Source organism: Pelophylax lessonae, assembly GCF_965119305.1.
Source record: "Pelophylax lessonae genome assembly, chromosome: 6".
Classification (NCBI taxonomy): Eukaryota; Metazoa; Chordata; class Amphibia; order Anura; family Ranidae; genus Pelophylax; species Pelophylax lessonae.
Genome location: NC_138773.1, coordinates 73,666,789 through 73,686,128, shown reverse-complemented (window position 1 = coordinate 73,686,128; position 19,340 = coordinate 73,666,789). Strand labels below are relative to the sequence as shown.

Below are 19,340 nucleotides of genomic sequence, written 5' to 3'. Positions count from 1 at the left end.
TTATGGACAGCCTTCCTAGAAGATTTGAAGTGGTTATAGCTGCAAATGGTGGGCCAACTCGATATTGAATCTACGGACTAAGACTGGGATGCCATTCAAACTTTTGGTAATAATGTGTGCGTAATGTATGTGTGTGTCTCAAAATAAAAAGGAGCACTTTTTTTAATCAAAGTATAGCATTGAGTCAAACTCTTGGGATATTGATCAGTTAAGTAGCAGAGGGGGTTGTTAATCAATTTCAGCTGCTTTGGTGTTAATAAAATTAACAGGGGCACTAGATGGGCAACAATGAGACCACCTCCAAAACAGGAATGGTTTTACAGGTGGAGGCCACTGAAAATGTTTTCACTATTCATCTTTTCTGACTGTTTTTCACTAGTTTTGCATGTGTCTAGGACCAGTGTCATTACTGGTAGTGAGGTAATACCTGGACCATATAGAGGTTCCACAGACATTCCAACACCTTTCAGGATGGCACATCAATACGTGCCTTTGCCAGAAGATTTGCTGTGTCTCCAACCACAGTCTCCAGCAAGAGATTCCAGGAGACAGGCACGTACTCTAGGAGAGCTGGACAGGGCCATAGAAGGTCCTTAACCCATCAGCAGGACCAGTATCTGCTCCTTTGTGCAAGGAGGAGCAGGATGAGCACTGCCAGAGCCCTACAAAATGAACTCCAGCTGGCCCCTGGTGTGAATGTCTCTGACCAAACAATCGGAAACAGACTTTAGGATGGTGGTCTGAGGGCCCAACGTCCTCTAATGGGCCCTGTGTCCAGCACTGTGGAGCTCAATAGGCATTTGTCATTGAAACACCAGAACTGGCAGGTCTGTCACTGGTGCCCTGTGCTTTTCACAGATGAGAGCAAGTTCACCCTGAGCATGTGACCAATGTGAAAGGGTCTGGAGAAGCTGTAGAGAACGTTATGCTGCCTGTAACATTGTTCAGCATGACCGGTTTGGTGGTGGGTCAGTGATGGTTTGGGGAGGCATATCCGTGGGGGAGACGCACAGACCTCTACAGGCTAGACAATGGCACCCTGACTGCCATTGGGTATTGGGATGAAATCTTTGGACCCATTGTCAGACCCTACGCTGGTGCAGTCCTGGGTTCCTCCTGATGCACAACAATGCCTGGCCTCATGTGGCGAGAGTATGCAGCCAGTTCGTGGAGGATGAAGGAGTTGATGCCATTGAATGGCCCCCACGCTTGCCTGACCTAAATCCAACCAGGTTGTGCCTCAGTCTGTTCAGGAGCTCAGTGATGCCCTGGTCCAGATCTGGGAGGAAATACCCCAGTACACCGTCCGTTGTCTCAAAAGGAGCATGTCCCGATGTTGTCAGGCATGCATACAAGCACGTGAGGGCCATACAAACTACTGAGTACCATTTTGAGTTGCTGCAATGAAATTACAGCAAAATACACTAGCCTGCTGTGTAATTTTTTCAGCCCTCTGTAAGTTAATAATTTTAATTTCCATTAAACAATGTGGCATCCTTTTCATTTCGAACATATTACGCAGTCCATATAAGTATAGATATTCAGCGTGCTATTTTTTCTCCATTGAGATGGGATGTGTTTTCAAAGTGTTCCTTTAATTTTTTTTTGAGGTGTGTGTGTAAAAAAAAAAAAAAAAGTGTGTGTGTGTGTGTGTGTATGTATGTATGTATGTAAATTAACCACTATACTGCGACAGGGTGGCAGCTACAAGTGTACACCTGCCTGTTTTTGGTGTATGCCCCTGTTCTATCTATCATAAAATTATTTGGGGGAAAAAAAGTCGGTTTCGGCCAAGGCCATATATATATATATATATATATATATATATATATATATATATATATATATATAATAAAAAAAAAATATATATATATATATATATATATATATATATATATATATATATATATATATATATATATATATATATATATATATATATATATATATATATATATAAATAAATAAATTTTTTTTTTTTTTACTCACACCAAAATGTAAACCAATAACCACATTCTGGTTCAGTTCTTGACAAACAGGCACATAAGAGTCACGAATGGCTGTAGCGCTGCTCCTTGAACCTCTGACCAAGCCTGGTGGGTGGGGCAGGACACATCAGGGGGGCATGGCCAGCTGAGGCCATATACACCGTGACTACATCAGGTCAGTTTTTAGCGGTGTCATTTCCTCAGGTAGCACATGAATATCTAAATGGTTTGGTGTTCTGTCAGATCTCAGACTTTTAACTCCGTAGCAGATTCTCACAGCAGAGGGAGCTCTGCACATCAGTCAACTCACACGCTCTATATAAAGGCCTATAGTTTGATGAGACTTATAATATCCACTTAGCGCCTGTCCGCCCTTGGACAAGCGACCGCAGTAGGCAAAGCAGCATACCTGTACGTCGCTGCCTTCATCCAGGTTTAGAGTGTGTGCATCCATGCCCCCCAGCCACCTCCCGCTGTCATTGTACACAGTGGGAGCCTGTCAGAAAGTCCCAGTCAAGACCTGTTTATCAGCTGTGTACATCCACAGCTGAGAGCTCTGTGTTGACATTCAACACAGAGCTCTGTACACAGGGAATGAATTCTGTGTTTCTCATCCCTGCAACTAGTAAAAGCAGCACATTTTAGACGCATTACACATAGGCACACATTTAACCCCTTCAGCTCTCTAGATGTTAACCCCTTCCCAGCCAGTGTCATTAGTACAGTAACTGTGCATATTATAAGCACTGATCACTGTATTAGAGTCACTGGTGAGGTCAGTGGCAGTTAATCAGTTCCCCCCAGTCAGGGCTGCTGTTTGAAATCACGGGCCCCATACAGCCTACCTAGCAGGGCCCCCCCCAAATATCAAGACAATGTTTTCACTAAAAATACACTAAAGTTTTTATTAGTGGACTCAAACATAACAGAGAACCTGTGTGAATTAGCCCTTTTTAATTATTTTTAAATTTTTTTTTTATTTGTAATAGGGAGGGGGGGATTGGTGTCAGAGAAGCAATTACTGAAATGATACCCTGTGTCTGAAAAGCTGGCAGGAGTGGGAGAAACTGGTTTTCAGCTGCTGCAAAGAGCCGCACTGGGTTTCCTTCTGTAATTGCCCCTCTGCCCCACCGCACCAGTTCCCCATGTTGTTGGGGCCCTCCTGTGTGCTCGGGTGCCCTACAGGAGGACTGGTGGTCCCCCCCCCCCCCTATCAGCGGCCCTGCCCCCAGTGTCAGTTAGTGTCAGATTTCCCACTGCACTATCACAGTCCCGTTAGGTCATTGATTGTAGGCCATTAGTAGTATAAAAAAGCATAAAATATCCAGTATCTATACCAAAGCTTGTAGGCGCTATAACTTTTATACAAACCAATCAATATACAGTCCTTGGGATTTTATTTTTTTTTTTTATCAAAAATGTAGCAGAATAAATTTTAGCCAAAATGTATGAAGAAATTATATTTATTTATTTTTTTATTATTGCATATGTTTTTTTTTATAGCAGAAAGATTATCTATCTATCTCTCTATCTCTTTTCGTTTTTATATTGCAAAAAAAATTAAATGGCCTAGTCATGAAGGGGGTGAAATTTTCCGGAGCCCAAGGGGATATATTGAGTATAGTCAGTGTTTGCAGGCTGTGCAAACAAGTGTATAGAAGTTATTGTTAGATTAAAATAATGATTATTTCTACACTTATGGAAAACCTGTGAGTGCCTACTACATTCCATATTGTAATATCTGTGTGAGGCCTTTTGCATACTTTTTTCATATAGAATTAGAAGGACATAGTACTTTGTTAAACAGTTTTTCTTTTTCTTTTACAGACCAACACTTAAGCTGCCAGTAGAGTTTCAGAAACTTTACAAGAAGAATAGCAGGTGAGCTGAACGGTGTAACGTCTCCGTACAATGGTTAGAGCCATGTCACACAAGCAATCCGTTGTTGGCAAAAACTTTTAAGCAATAGGATTGCCAAGAAGCCACTTACCTTCTCTCATTGTTTTGCTATCTTGCTGGCCGGACTATCGGCTAGTGAGCCAGTTTCTACAAATTCCTGGCCAGCAAGGGAGCGACACCCATTGAGGGATGTGGCTGCTACATCTTGGCAATACTATTTAATCAGAATCAATTCCTTTAGGTTTTGACGAGCCAGTGGGCACATTTAACCACTTCAATACTGGGCACTTCCACCCCCTTCCTGCCCAGGCCAATTTTCAGCTTTTAGCGCTGTTGCAATTTGAATGGAAATTGCGCGGTCATGCAACACTGCACCTAAACCAAATTTGTCATTTTTTTTCCCAGAAATAGCTTTCTTTTGGATGTATTTGATCACCGCAAGGTTTTTTCATTTTTGCTAAACAAATAAAAAAGACTGAAAAGTTTGAAAAAAAAATTCTAAAATGTTATAAAATTTTTTAAATACGTTTTTTTCCTGCACTCATGAGGAGGCACTGATGAGCACTGATAGATGGCAGTGATGGGCACTGGTGGGCGGCACTGATAGATGGCAATGATGGGCAGCACTGATGAGGAGAGCACTGATTGGCATCCCTGGTGGCCATGGGTGGGCAATCCCTGGTGGCTTTAGTGGCATCCCCCAAGGGTCTGCACTAGTAATCAATGCTCTGATTACCAGCACAGACAACCCCCCCCCCCCCTGTCAGGAGAGCCGCCCTAGTCGGCTCTCCTCTACACGCGCCTGTCAGGCGCAAGCTGAGGAAAGCCGATCAGCGTCACTATTTACTATGTGACCAGCTGTGATTGGACACAGCTGGTCACATGGTAAAGAGCCTACATCATAGGCTCTTTACCGGGATTGGAGATGCGGTGTGTCGGTCGGTCTATCCTGCTGGACGTCATATGACACCCAGTCAGGATCGTGCAACCACTTTGCCGCCGTCATTTTGCTATATGACGGGCGGGAAGTGGTTAAAGTGACAATAAACAATATCCTTATTCTCCAACTAGTCAATACACATCCAGTACCTAATGGCCCTGTATTTTATTTTTCGTAAAGTTTTTGTTAATATGTGTGTGGGAGGGTGCGCTGATGGTATTGGGTTAAAGCTGCTACCGGTATTCAGTGCCAAATGAAAATAAGGTGTGCACAAAATAGCAAATCTGCTGATAACCACAAATTATAAGTGCTTCCAAACTCCAAGTGAACCACCCAAAATAGTCCCTTACCGGACAGCAGGTATTAAGCGCTTTAAGGATCAACTGATATCCACTATCACCTCCTCCGTATCCAATCTACAGCCAGGTGAGTTTCAAACTGCAGATAATGAGCGCTTGTAGTTCCACTGATATCCACTACCTCCTTCGTATCCAACCTATAGCAAGGTAAATCTCTGACCAAAGGGCCGGTGACAGCGATGCTGCCTCAGAAGGATAAGGATTTCCTTTGAAACATGTGGTGCAGGCTTAGCTGACTCCCATGCGGTGTGTCCCAATGGAGAATGTGCAAAGAACTTGTAGTAGCTACAAGCAGATTTGCTATTTTGTGCACACCTTATTTCCGTCTGGTAAGGAGGAATTTCACCTGGTGGTGGGTCTTTCATATTGAAGTTGAAGATATCTTTCATGTTGTGGAGCACCAGTTTGATATTATCACATATGGACACTTATGATTGATATATTATGGACTTTTGAAACACACCATTCACCTGTTATCCAATATTTTGTTTGATTGCAATTTATTTTGGATCTATATACAGTAAAACCTTGGATTGCGAGCATAATTAGTTCCGGAAACATGCTTGTAATCCAAAGCACTCTTATATCAAAGCGAATTTTCCCATAAGTAATAATGGAAACTCAGATGATTCGTTCCACAACCATTTATTCATAAGTCTTTCAGTTTATAGTCCATATAAAAAGATTATAGCAATGTGATAGGTTGTGTAACCATAAAATGTCCATCCACAAATGGCAGCCTCCACAAGGGGATTAGAAGCAAAATCCAGCAGGAGCTACAGAGTATGAAAGAGAAGAGAGGCGCCTCTAAGTGTAGCAGTATGGGGACATTTAATGATGGTACAATATTTAGCAACTCACATGGTTGATGATTAAAGAGGCACACCTAAGTATACAGGCATCTGGGGTAAAGCTGTCCACATAGACCATCTTCTGAACCACTGGCTCTCACCAATGTCAGTCTGCAATTGTGATTGGGAAGACTACCCTGCAGTAGAGTGATCTGAAAGCGAGACTTTGAATCACTCGTGGAGCGCAGCGTGGAAGGGTGTGATGAAGATGGCAGTGTGGAGGATGATCTATGTGGACAGCTTTACCCCGGATGCCAGCATACTTAGATATGCCTATTTTAATCATCAACCATGTGAGCTGCTAAATATTGAACCTTCATTAAATGTAACAATATTGCTACACTTAGAGGCGCCTCTTTTGTGACATGACGCTACTTTTATATCAAGACATCGCTTGTATATCAAGTCAAAATGTATTTAAAAAATTTGCTTGTCTTGCAAAGCGCTCTCAAACCAAGTTACTCTCAAACCAAGGTTTTACTGTACTTGTTTTAGCGCACCTTATCTATTTCACATAAAGTTTTTGTTACTGTGTTTTTCTGCCTCCTTGTAACGTCCATCTGTGAGCTCCCAAACTTCCTCTTTTCCCACTCGCTTACATTTGTCTGGAATGAGCAGTTCCCAATGTTTGCGGTCATGTGCACTGCTGTATGCACACTAAACCTCACATAGTATATAGTCCATCTCAGGAGTGATCAACAGAGGATGGTTACATTCCTACATGAAGTGGGACCATGTAAAATGAACGTAGCCACCCTCTAGCAGGAACTTGGATCACAGCAGCTACAATTTGAATTTTGGGGATTTGGAGGAGGCTGAGAGCAATAAAAGGGACTTTTCAGTTGTTAAAGGGTAACTCCACTTTCGTGGGGAAAAAAAATAGCAAATGAAGAAAAACAATATAGCGTGTACAATTTTTAGACACAAATCGTACTGTTCTTAAAAAATACCTTTGCTTTTCAATCTGCAGCTGCTGTAATTTTCAGAAAATACAATATGGCTACCTGGAGGTGTTCTGTACACAGAATGTATACTGACCACACCCCAGAAACAACATTTCCTGCTTGTGTGATTGGCTCATAGATTTTCCCAGAAGTCTGTCTAAGATACAAGTTAGATTTCTGGCATCCCCTGCAACAAAAAAATCATTTTTGGTGAGATACTGCCAATAGGAACACATCTAAAGGGATGCAGGCCCAGCAGTTTTCCTCATTAGAGCCCTGCAGCTGCCACAGATGACTGATAATTATGAAACCACTCCCATTAGACTCACTCAGCACAGAGGAACAAACAATGGTTTCTTCAGAATAACAAAAGGTAGGAAACTGCAACAAAGTTAGTTAAAATCATTGTAATGTACAGAGATCACCCAGAGGGAAATGTTTTTTTTCTCAACAAAAGTGGAGTTACGCTTTAAAGTGGAGTTCCAATATACTGTAGCTGCTGACTTTTAATATTAGGACACTTACCTGGCCTGGAATCCAGTGATGTCAGCACCCCAGCCATTGTTTGTCGGGTGCTGCCGCCACCATTGCTGGTAAAGGAACCTTTCACAACCAGCTCCCTACTGCGCATGCGAGAAGCGCGTTGTGTTCTTATTGGCCCGGCTGCAGGGAAAGGAAGAGGAGGGGGCCAAACTGCTGACATACCACGCTGCAGCGAGGTCCAACGGAAGTTGGGACAGGGTACCGGTCAAAAACAGATACCAAATGTGGCACCAGAGGGGGGAGGAATCAGATAAGTGCAAGTTCCACTTTGAGTGGAACTCTGCTTTAAATAGAACTACTTTTTAAACCAAAGTTTTTTTTTTTTTAGTGTCATCTTTTTTTTTTTTTTTTTAATAATTTTTATTACCAGACATTAGAGGCAACTCACAGATCATATCCGCACATGGATTAGACCTTACAAGAAGAGAAAAAACATGTCTCTTCAACAAACCACAGCGTGTAAAACTTCGCGGCCAAAGGAAGCATTCGAGGATGCCATCACGTCAATCTTGTAGAATTTTGTAAAAATGTGCACAGACGACCAGGTCGCCACTTTGCACACCTGAGTCACAGAAGCCTGATGGCGAAAAACCCAAGAGGCACTCACGGCTCTAGTAGAATGTGTCCTCACAGGGAAAGGAGGCACCTGACCCTTCAGTGAATAGGCCTGAACAAAAGGCTGTCTGATCCATATGGAAATGGTAGCAGCGGATTGGCTGTCCCTCTAGACATTACCCTCAGACACTCAGAGCTACTATTCAGTTTCTGGGGGCTGGCTGGCTTCCATGCACCTTTCTTAATCCTTTTCAATTAGTTTTTTCCAATACAGGGATGGAGACGCTGGGCATACCTGCTGGTGTCTCACTTAAAGTCCCACCTAGCCCACATTTGACTATTTAGTTTCTTGCTGCCTAGCTCAGGAGTAGGACTAGGATATCCTGCTGCTCCAGTCTGTTTTGATTTTTTCTTTGAAAAATTTTTTTTCTTTTATTTTCTCACTCCCTAACGCTAGCTAGTCAGGGGGATCCTCCTGGAGAACTACAAGCGACAGCCGGGCTGGGCTTCGCACTGGATGATCTAGATCCTTCTGGTACCCCAGCCTGGCCTACGAGAGTGTGCAGGTTGTGGTCCGCCCTAGGGATGCACCGATCCAACTTTTTTGGTCCCGATATCTGGCGTTGTGAAATTGCCGATACCGGCACCGATCCTGAGCTACACATAAAGCATGCGGCTGCAGTACAGAGCAAAGCCGCTGCTTCATGTGTACGGCTCCTCCATTCACAGGCGGATTGCATCTGATATCAATCCGCCTGTGCCCTGGTACTATACAGGAAGTAGCGGCTCCCATCCCATACTACTACTGCACCAAGCAAGGGATGGCTGAGCTGTTACTCAGCGAAAACCGGATTGGCCTGTGGATCGGTCAATGTTACCGATCCCCCGATCCAGCTATCAGGGCCATATCGGCGCCGATATACGATCCGAATATCGATCGGTGCATCCCTAGTCCGCCCCCGGCCTTGCCACGACAGATGGGGACGAACCTGCGGAAAATTCCTTCGCCGGGATGCATCAGCCCTGGAACACCCTGTGTTGCAGCGTCCCCTCTTTGGCTGACAGCACCCCCACTCAGGGTGGGAGGTGGCCTGTATCGAAGCGGAGCCCGCGGTCCATGGTATGGTGAGTGATACTACCCCCCGTATCCCTGGGACAGCCATTTGGGGGGGTGATGTGGGCCCACTCCTGGGGATGTTCAGAGCTGCAGTCTCTGTGATGTCCCCCCCTGGCAGGTCTGGACGGACCCTCCTTCCCTACTCCTTATGGGGGCGCTCTGGCGGCGCTCACTGCGTGGGGGGGGGGGGGTTGTAGGTGTATTACCATGTCCTGGGGGGCTTCCTTTGGTGGATTCCCGTGGTGGCCAGGGCTCCTGGGGTCCTGTTTGGCGGTGCGGTTTTTCGGCCACCATTTTGGGTGAGGGGGCCAGGCTGCATCAGGTCAAGGGCAGCAGCCATTTTATTTGACTTTGGTTCAGTTTCCGGTGCCATCCTGGATGTGGGCAGCCGCATTGTGAGGGCGGTGGCCATTTTCCCTGTGCTTCTCCTATAGATTCTATTGGCGCCATTGATGTGTAGCTCAGGGCACTTCGGCCTCTAGTGAGGTTTTGTCACTTCCTTCAGCCATATTTCAGCTGCAGATGAATCGTGGAGAAACTGATTGTTTTTCTCTGACATGGTGTGGGGGGCTTTTTAGTCTTTGGGGACATTTTTTCTCAGACCCATTTTGCTAATTCAGTTTGCTGAATATATTAAGGGGGACTCCAGCAGCAGCGTGGGATCTCGGTGCGGACCGCGACCGCCGATTTAAAGGGCCAGCGCTCCTTTTTTTTTTTCTGCCAAAATGGAGTCTCAGGGCAAAGATTTCCCCACCGATTTGGCATGTGCATCTGGGGCATCCGGATCGCCTTCCCTAGCTTTTCTTTCTGTAGCCATTGCAACATTAGCGTCCAAAGTTGATTTTGTCATGTCACAAGTTCATGTTCAAAAATGGCCGATGCCCTCTGTCTTCTGATTCAGAGCTTGATTTGGTTGCCATGGACACTGCGCTCCCTGAGGGGTACCTGTCCTCACATTCAGATGGTGAGGAGGATGAGGTGTCCTCCGCTGCAGCGCGGGAACACGTGTTGAAGCACTTGTTCGCTCCATTCGTGCCTCAGGGGCGCAGAAAAGAGGTAAACCGTTCAGAGCCTCCGGCGAGGACAAGAAGGCTTGGTCGGGTGAGTCGGAGCATAGCCAGTGCGGTTCGGAGAATGATTCCTCCTTCGCATGAAGGGACACCCTCACCCTCTTCGGGGGTGGGGGAACGTCAGCGTCACCTTCTGGAACCCTGGGTGTCTCCGGTTCAGGACTCATGGGTTCTTGTCCGCATCTCGGTCTCACCTGGCGAACAGGTTCTTTCCACCATGTCTCCGGGATCGTTTCGTGGGTTCCCAGGGAGGTGGTGCGGCTCCACTTGCGCAGGGAGTGGTGCTGCAGTTCCCCGGCAGGAAAGATTTTGGGGTCTTTTGTCACCCCTGTTCCCGGTGCCCGGGTGCCATGAGTCTTCACCAAGGTTTTATCCTGGTTCCCGCACGAGGGGATTGCGATCCCTGGGTATCTGGACGATTTCCTGTTGAGAGCGGGTTATCACCCGGTGATCTGTCGTTCTTCCCTTCCGATCAATGTCCTGGAGTTCAGGGCGATCAACCTCTGTCTACTCCTCGGACATCTCGGCTGTATGGTCTCCCGTTTCGGGTGCAGTCTGATATTGCCATGGTTGTGGCTTACTTCGGTCATCATGGGGGAACCTGGAGTGCCCGGGCGGCCACGGAGGTGGCCGAGATTCCACCTTGGGCCGCGGCGTATGTTCCAGCTCTCTCTGCTGTTCACATTCCTGGAGTGGAGAACTGGCAGGTGGACTATCTTGAGTCGTCAGTCCTTGGATCGGGGGAATGGTCCCTGCATCTGGAGGTCTTTCATCTCTTGTGTGCCTAGTGGGGGACGCTGGACGTGGATATGTTCGCGTCTCGTCTCCACAGTAAGGTGGAAAGGTTCGTGGCTAGGGCTCAAGATCCTCTGGCAGACGCCACGGACACGTTGGTGGTGCCTTGAGACCAGTGTTAACTGGTTTTTGCCTTTCCCCCTATTCCACTGTTGTCCAGGTTCCTCCGCTGGTTGGCGTTGGAACAGATACGGATGTTTCTGGTTGCCCCATCCCAGCCTTGCCGGTCCTGTTTCGCAGTCCTCATGAAGATGGTCGTTGAGCCTCCCTGGCGGCTACCCCTGCGGGAAGATCTGCTGTCTCATGGGCCGATCTTCCATCCTGCCTTACGGACTCAAGCTTTCACGGCTTGGCGGTTGAAGGCCAGGTGTTGAGATACAGGGGTTTCTCCGATGCTGTCATTCCTACCTTGCTGAGAGCTCGGAAGGCTACCTCCCAGGACGATTTCTCGTCGTACCTGGAAGGCGTACATTGCTTGGTGGATTTGCCAGGGTTGCATCATCGCTCCTCTTCGGTGGCGCTGGGCACGATTAAAGGTTAGGTGTCGGTCTTGGCCATTTTCTTCCAATGTCCCTCTGCAACTACTTCCCTGATTCGCCCCTTTATTCTAGGGGTGCATCATCTGGCTCCCCGCGGAGGGCATCTTTGTCTCCGTTGGGCCATGAATTCGGTTTTGTCGGTTTTGCGGCCTTCCTTAGAACATATCAGAGAACAACCTCTGCCTGTGTTGTCACAGAAAGTTGCTTTTTCTGGTGGCTATCACTTCTGCTTGCAGAGTGTCTGGATTGGCGGCTCTGCCCTGCCATTCACCTTCTCTGGTTGTTCATAGGGATAAGGTTGTTCTGAGACCCATCCAGTCTTTTCTCCCTAAGGTGGTGTCTGCCTTCCACCTCAATTAAGATATTGTTTTGCCTTCGCCTTGTGTGCGACCCAAGCATCCCAAGGCATTTGCCTTGCATTTGTTGGATGCGGTTCGGGCGATCAGGTTTTACCTTTTTTTGGAAGTCTAATTCCCTGTGTGCCTTTCCTGAGGGACCTTGAAAGGGTTTGGCTGCGTCCGCTGCTACCATTTCCATATGGATCAGACAGCCTTTTGTTCAGGCCTATTCACTGAAGGGTCAGATGCCTCCTTTCCCTGTGAGGACACATTCTACTAGAGCCGTGAGTGCCTCTTGGGTTTTTCGCCATCAGGCTTCTGTGACTCAGGTGTGCAAAGTGGCGACCTGGTCGTCTGTGCACATTTTTACAAAATTCTACAAGATTGACGTGATGGCATCCTCGGATGCTTCCTTTGGCTGTGAAGTTTTACACGCTGTGGTTTGTTGAAGAGACATGTTTTTTCTCTTCTTGGGGTGAATTTTTGTTCTGGGGTTGGCTCCTGTTGGTTGAGCTTTTGTTGCCCTGTTGGTTTTGTTTTCTGACCTTGTTGGCACGTTTACCGTTCTGTTGGTTGCGTCTTTTCCCACCCTTCACACCTGCACTGCTTTGGAACATCCCAATAGTGAAGAATACTTGGAAGGGCTGCATCTGTCAGAGGACGTACGAGAAAATAGAATTTTTGTAAGAACTTACCGTAAAAATTATTTTCTGAGTCCTGTGACAGACGCAGCCCCCGCCCCTCTATCTCTCTCTATGTCTACGAAACTGAATAGTAGCTCTGAGGGTAATGAGGAACAGCCCCTAAGGTGTGGCTAAGTAAAAGCTTTTAATGAAATTTTCACTACCTAGCCTGCTCCTGCAGAGGGCGCCATTACCCAATAGTGAAGAATACTTGGGAAGGGCTGTGTCTGTCAGGACTGCTGCCATAACACTGGTATTTTAACGTCAAAGTACCAATGCAAAACTGCGGCGGGCGGTCCGGAAGTGACTAAAGTAACACAGTGCCGTATTGAAAAAAAATGGCCTGGTCATTAAGGGGGTAAAGCCTTCTAGTCCTTAACTACTTGCTGACCGCCCCACGCAGATTTATTGCGGCAGGGCAGCTCGGCTGCACATAATCACGTGATTATGTGCATGTAGTCTCAGCCGTCGCGCGTGCGCCGCCGAAGCCGCACTCCAGTTGTGATTAGACATAGCGGGAGCCAGACCGCGAGAGGAGCAGGCACGATCGCCGCCGGCCTCCCACTATCTTCAGGGAAACTGACAGGAGAGCCACCTGCCTATGTAAACAAGGCAGGCAGCTTTCCTGTCAAACAGGCACAATGAGATTGTGTGTCTCAGCTAAGCTGAAACACCGATCTCTGTGTGCCTGTCACAGAGCCCCCCCCCCCCCCCACAGTTAGTAAGCACAATTTAGGAGCACACTTAACCCCTTGATCACCCTCAGTATTAACCCCTTCCCTGCCGGTGTCATTTAGAGTAACAGTGCATATTATTTAGCACTGATCACTGTATTGGTGTCACTTAGTGTCAGATTTATCCACCGCAATGTCGCAGTCCCGCTAAAAATCGCTGATTGCTGCCATTACTAATAAAAACAACAAGAAAAAATTAAGTTTATAAATCTATGCTATGGTATGTAAAACGGGATAACTTTTGTGCAAACCAATTAATATACGCTTTTTGGGATTTTATTTATTTTTTTTTTTTACCAAAAATATGTAGCAGAATACAAATTGGCCTAAACTGAAAAAAAAAAATAGATTTTTTTAAAAAAAATTTTATATAGGGAATGTTGGATAGCAGAAAGTAGATGTAGCACCCTCCTAGGTAGGTGCTAGGAAAACCATAAGGGAGGGCCTTGATTGTTCAGCTAGTGATCAAACACAAATAACATTGAAGTTGCAAGAAGTGGCTCAACACTGGTTTGGGAAAAAATTATAAAAATGCTTTATTGAGGAAAATTGCAAAAAAGCCAAACACAATATGGTGCCCGGTTGAAACGTAGAAACCTGTGAAATCTCTCCCACAATGACACACGTCCATACTCCATAAAACACACCAAGAGCTGAAATGACACTCCATCCCACACCCAGGCCCACACCACCCCCCATGAACTAGGCCAGCTATAATGCCTCTGCACCGGATAGGGATCAGGGTAGATAATGTTCCATAGGAATGACTGTGTAGGCTGAATAGGACCTCAGCCCAATCCACAGACTATAATGTAGCATAGACCCTATGATGGGAGGCAATGTGGACAGTGGCAATAGAAAGTACTTGATGGCTCCTATGGGTGAGTCCAATGCATGACCAGACCTCTAATTATAAACAGTTGTAATGTTAAGACCAGACTAGAACAGTCTATGAAAGGTTGAAGCCTCCCAGGAACCATACAGGGATGTATAAGTATAGTATGGAGTAAATAAGGACATCGCCATGTATTGCAGTGAGTGATCTATTGCACCCAGTCACCTTGTCCAGGCTGCAAAGGTCCACAGTCTTAGCCAAGTATTGAAACTTATAAAGTCCATACATCGAGCGGATGGCTTGGGGCAATTGGGCTGCACACCCGGATTATACTTCTCTGATTAATCCTCCAGCTCTGCACATAGCGGGACACAGTTAGAGGATATTCTCCAACATAAGGGGCTGAGTCGGTAGCTCATATAGTAGCAGCACAGACTCTGAGTAAGTCACTGGCCAGTTAGTTTAGGACAGTCAAATGAGCACCTGGCCCAAAATATACAGTCTGGCGTGCCTGTTCCAATGTTACAGCAGTGTGTTGAAAAATGTCTCTTACCGGGCCATAGCAGGGTAGACTGTAGTGATGCCTTTCAGTAGCTTTGCCTATGTGGTCCGTTTGTCGCAGAGCAGGAGCTGTAGAAGGGTACTCACTGAGTTGTCATCTGGATGAACTGCGGACTCGATGATGCTGAGCAGTGATCAGTGTAATGACCGCCGCTGCCATACCGCCAGAAACTTAGGGTCAGCGAGTATGTTCCCGATAGTTAGCCGGCTCCATAGGGAGGAGTGTGCGCCCGGGTGCAGGGAGGAGTGACGAGCTCTACGCGTGACGTCAACGCGTTTCACGTGCCTCAGCCTTTCGGGGCTGAAGTGGTTAAGTGGTTAATCCTTGCAATGTACTTAGATCACCCAGAGGGGATGTTTTTTTTTTTTTTTTTTTTTTTCTCAACAAAAGTGAAGTTACGCTTTAGAGCTGGTTCACACTACTTCGACTTTCGCCTGACAAGTAGCGCTCCATGCTGTGCCATAGAACCGTTCTAATCAGAGCGACTCAAGTCGCTCCGACTTGGAAAATGGTTCCTGCACTACTTTTGGGCGAAGTCGGAGCGGCTTGCATTGACTTCTATTATGAGAAGTCGTTTGCAAGCCGCGATGAAGTCGTGCTGCACGGGCGACTTCAAAGTCGGGGTGACTTTGAGTCGCCGCGGTGTGAACCGACACTTAAGCTCACAGTAATCTCACACATTGTGTTCAGTAATATCCAGCTAAACCCTAATGCCCAGTACACACGATCCGAAAATCGGGCGACGTTCCATCCGTTATTTTTCGTATTCTAGCAGCTCTTAATAATAATCGCATAAAGGGAGAGGTTACTCACGATACGAATTTTCTCGGACGATAATTCTTAGCTTCCGGTATGCGTAACCACGCTGTAGTGTGTGAGGGGAAAATGATGTCTACTGCTCATGCGCTGTCTACTGCTCACCATTTTTTTCGGACGAACAACATACTGATAATACGATTATCGTACGATGTGTTATAATACGATCAAAATTTTTATGCTTGCACGACCGGATAATATCGGGTGAACTGTCGTGATCGCCTCTCATAAGCTGTGTACTAACGATCCGATTATCGTCCGATCCTTTCACAAGCGTTAATTTTCGTCCGATTTTCGGATCGTGTGTACGGGCCATAACTCTTTACATAGAAATCAGGAATAGAATATTTTCATATACTAATTCTGGTCCTGATTTATGTTTATTTTTTTACAATCCCTACTATAATAATACTGCTGTCAGCAATGAAAAAAGGTGGGAAAACACGGCTTTAGGCAGATATGACGCACTTAATTATGTTACATCTTTTGTTATTATCCCTGATATACAATATAGGTTAATTTTGGTACATTGTTTTGTAGTATGGTATGCTGTCGACACTTGCTCTAGACAGGATGCCATAACTTCAATGCCAAGAACATGTACACACATTCTTGAACAATATAAAGAAAAATGGCATTGTTTATTGCTTCCTTACAGTGTCGTATGTGCCAAGACATCAGGGTCATGCTCAGGGTCTCCATATAGGTCCTAGATCAAAACCTTTTTTGTTCCTCCCAATCAGGATCACCAAAGAGAGGGCTGTAAGGAAATTGCATGCATTCATTCTGTGCCTCGATAACTATACTGTCTTCCTGTCTTTTTGTAGATTGTGGGAGAAATACTTTGAGATTCAGTCCCGTGTTCCTGCTTCCAGGCCCTCCTTTATCCAGCAGCTGCAAACAACAGTATCCTTTTCCTGCTGCTTGACGTAAGAGCCCATTCGATGGTCCTAAGAGAATAATGCGCCGTTTGTAGTCAGATGTGGCTAACAGATGTACCATCTCGCTGACCAGTCTGTCACATTGTGAACGCACTCCGCACATACACGTGACGTGGCCTTTTATAGGGCCATTAAATCTGTCTTTGTTTGCATCTGCGGATACTAATTTATGGTAATATTTGCCTCTCTCTCTTCAGGCTCCCTAACTGCAGGTTAACAGCTGTATCAGGCCTCGGCGTGACTGTGCATGTCAATACATGTTGACGTTTGTCTTCAGCAAAATGATAGAGATGGCTCTATTAGATTTTTAATTGGGAATGTTCAGAGGGGATTTAAGCGATCTAGAACAATTACTAATACATAAAGGTAATCAGCCCTGGGAACAAGGAACAGTTTGCGCAGTGTTCAAGTTGAGCGAATGGTATTTGATCAATAATGCTGAAGGAGGGATATCCTTGATGCATGGCCTGCATGTTTAAGTTTGGAACATCTGATTCTTTCATTAGCTGGGCTGCCAGTGATGATTACACAGGGAGACTGGAAATAAGATACGTCCTTCAGGTATAGCCCGCAATCACCTCCTTGTGTCTGAGAAGTCTTCAAGCAGACAGTTTGAAGTAGCTGTAAACCCATACGTGGTTAGATTTTTCATTGGAAAATAATCGTTTCAGACATTTGTTTGGTTTTCTAACAGTTAATAACACGGCAATCATTTTTGACTATAGTAAGCCTAAAGAAAAAATCGAAGGAGAAGGGTGGAAAATATTTATTATCTAAACCAGGGGTCTTCAAACTTTTCAAAGGACCACATCATATATTTTACAAATACATGCAGGCCAAAATTTCAGTTTTATAAATTAATGCATACAACTTAAATGAATAAACCGTGCAAGAAACAAAATTTTACATCGGAGGTCCCCCTCTTCCCATCGGAGCTTCCACTTGGCCTCCGAGGTCCCCCTCTCTTCCCCTTGGCCTCCGAGGTCCCCCTCTCTTCCCCTTGGCCTCCGAGGTCCCCCTCTCTTCCCCTTGGCCTCCGAGGTCCCCCTCTCTTCCCCTTGGCCTCCGAGGTCCCCCTCTCTTCCCCTTGGCCTCCGAGGTCCCCCTCTCTTCCCATTGGCCTCCGAGGTCGCCCTTTCTTCCCCCTGGCCTCTGAGGTCCCCCCTCTCTTCCCCCTGGCCTCTGAGGTCCCCCCTCTCTTCCCCCTGGCCTCTGAGGTCGCCCTCTCTTCCCCCTGGCCTCTGAGGTCGCCCTCTCTTCCCCCTGGCCTCTGAGGTCGCCCTCTCTTTCCCCCTGGCCTCTGAGGTCGCCCTCTCTTTCCCCCTGGCCTCTGAGGTCGCCCTCTCTTTCCCCCTGGCCTCTGCGGTCGCCCTCTCTTTCCCCCTGGCCTCTGCGGTCGCCCTCTCTTTCCCCCTGGCCTCTGAGGTCGCCCTCTCTTTCCCCTTGGCCTCTGAGGTCGCCCTCTCTTTCCCCTTGGCCTCTGAGGTCGCCCTCTCTTTCCCCTTGGCCTCTGAGGTCGCCCTCTCTTTCCCCTTGGCCTCTGAGGTCGCCCTCTCTTTCCCCTTGGCCTCTGAGGTCGCCCTCTCTTTCCCCTTTTCCTCTGAGGTCGCCCTCTCTTTCCCCTTGGCCTCTGAGGTCGCCCTCTCTTTCCCCTTGGCCTCTGAGGTCGCCCTCTCTTTCCCCTTGGCCTCTGAGGTCGCCCTCTCTTTCCCCTTGGCCTCTGAGGTCGCCCTCTCTTTCCCCTTGGCCTCTGAGGTCGCCCTCTCTTTCCCCTTGGCCTCTGAGGTCGCCCTCTCTTTCCCCTTGGCCTCTGAGGTCGCCCTCTCTTTCCCCTTGGCCTCTGAGGTCGCCCTCTCTTTCCCCTTGGCCTCTGAGGTCGCCCTCTCTTTCCCCTTGGCCTCTGAGGTCCCCACTCTCTTCCCCTTGGCCTCCGAGGTCCCCACTCTCTTCCCCTTGGCCTCCGAGGTCCCCACTCTTTCCCTTGGCCTCCAAGGTCCCCACTCTCTTCCCCCTTGGCCTCCGAGGTCCCCCTATCGCCAGACAACTCAAACAAGAGAAGGGCGCACTGACCTAGTGCAATTCAAATAAACCTTTATTGAAAGATAATAAAAGGTATCCTACATCATACTCTCAAACGCATGTTGAAAATACGCATGTCAAAGCACTATATATAGACGGGTAACCTTCAGGACATGGACTATTCCAATGCTGAAGGAGTGCAGGATGGCGTCCGTATTGGTTAGGCTGACACGTTTCAAGGGAGCTTACCCTCCCTTGCTAGTGCGACGCTATGTCATGTATTGCACGCAAATTCGGGGCAGTTGCAGATCGGCCCTATTTAAATGACTGGGTTGAAATTGGTGGGTATAATTCTTGCTGCAGCCACCAAGGAAAGCCTCACGGTCACAGCATGTGTACGCCCCCAGCTCTGCAGCTAAAGGAGCGGTTGAAGGGGGAGGGGGGCAATAAAAATGTGGCTCAACTGCCAGTGTGAGCTAGCCTTAAAGTATAACTATAATTTATTTTTATTTTTTTTAGTTTTGTATAGAGTGCAGAGGGATTAGGATGCTTGTTGGTTTTCATTAATGTCTGTGACACTCTTACAGCTTAATATATCCTCCATCCTATTCATCCTCTCTATTTTTCGTGTTTGCCGTTCTCATTGAAAGTGAAAGTAAAAGATAATCCCAAATTTTGGCTTGTCCACAGAAAAGTAATAGAGGGAAAATCTTCCAATGGGGATACTAGTTCTACTGACCTGGGGGTCCCCAGGGAATTCCCTTTATTTGCAGGGATTTCCCATTACTTCCTGTTTGGCTATGGTTCTACTT

At 46.7% G+C, this 19,340-nt stretch overlaps 2 protein-coding genes across 2 annotated transcripts in view; both read left to right on the top strand.

The window, feature by feature from the left end:
- ABCA3 (ATP binding cassette subfamily A member 3) overlaps positions 1–19,340 on the top strand; it is an 899,850-nt gene that overhangs the window by 246,373 nt on the left and 634,137 nt on the right. The gene's annotated exons all lie outside the window — the stretch shown is intronic.
- Positions 1–19,340, top strand: part of TEDC2 (tubulin epsilon and delta complex 2) — a gene marked incomplete at its 5' end in the record, with an annotated part of 139,666 nt that overhangs the window by 34,500 nt on the left and 85,826 nt on the right. The window contains 2 exons of the mRNA XM_082261682.1: positions 3,816–3,869; positions 16,396–16,474. Coding sequence (XP_082117808.1) covers positions 3,816–3,869; positions 16,396–16,474 — 133 coding nt within the window. The remainder of the gene's footprint in view (positions 1–3,815; positions 3,870–16,395; positions 16,475–19,340) is intronic.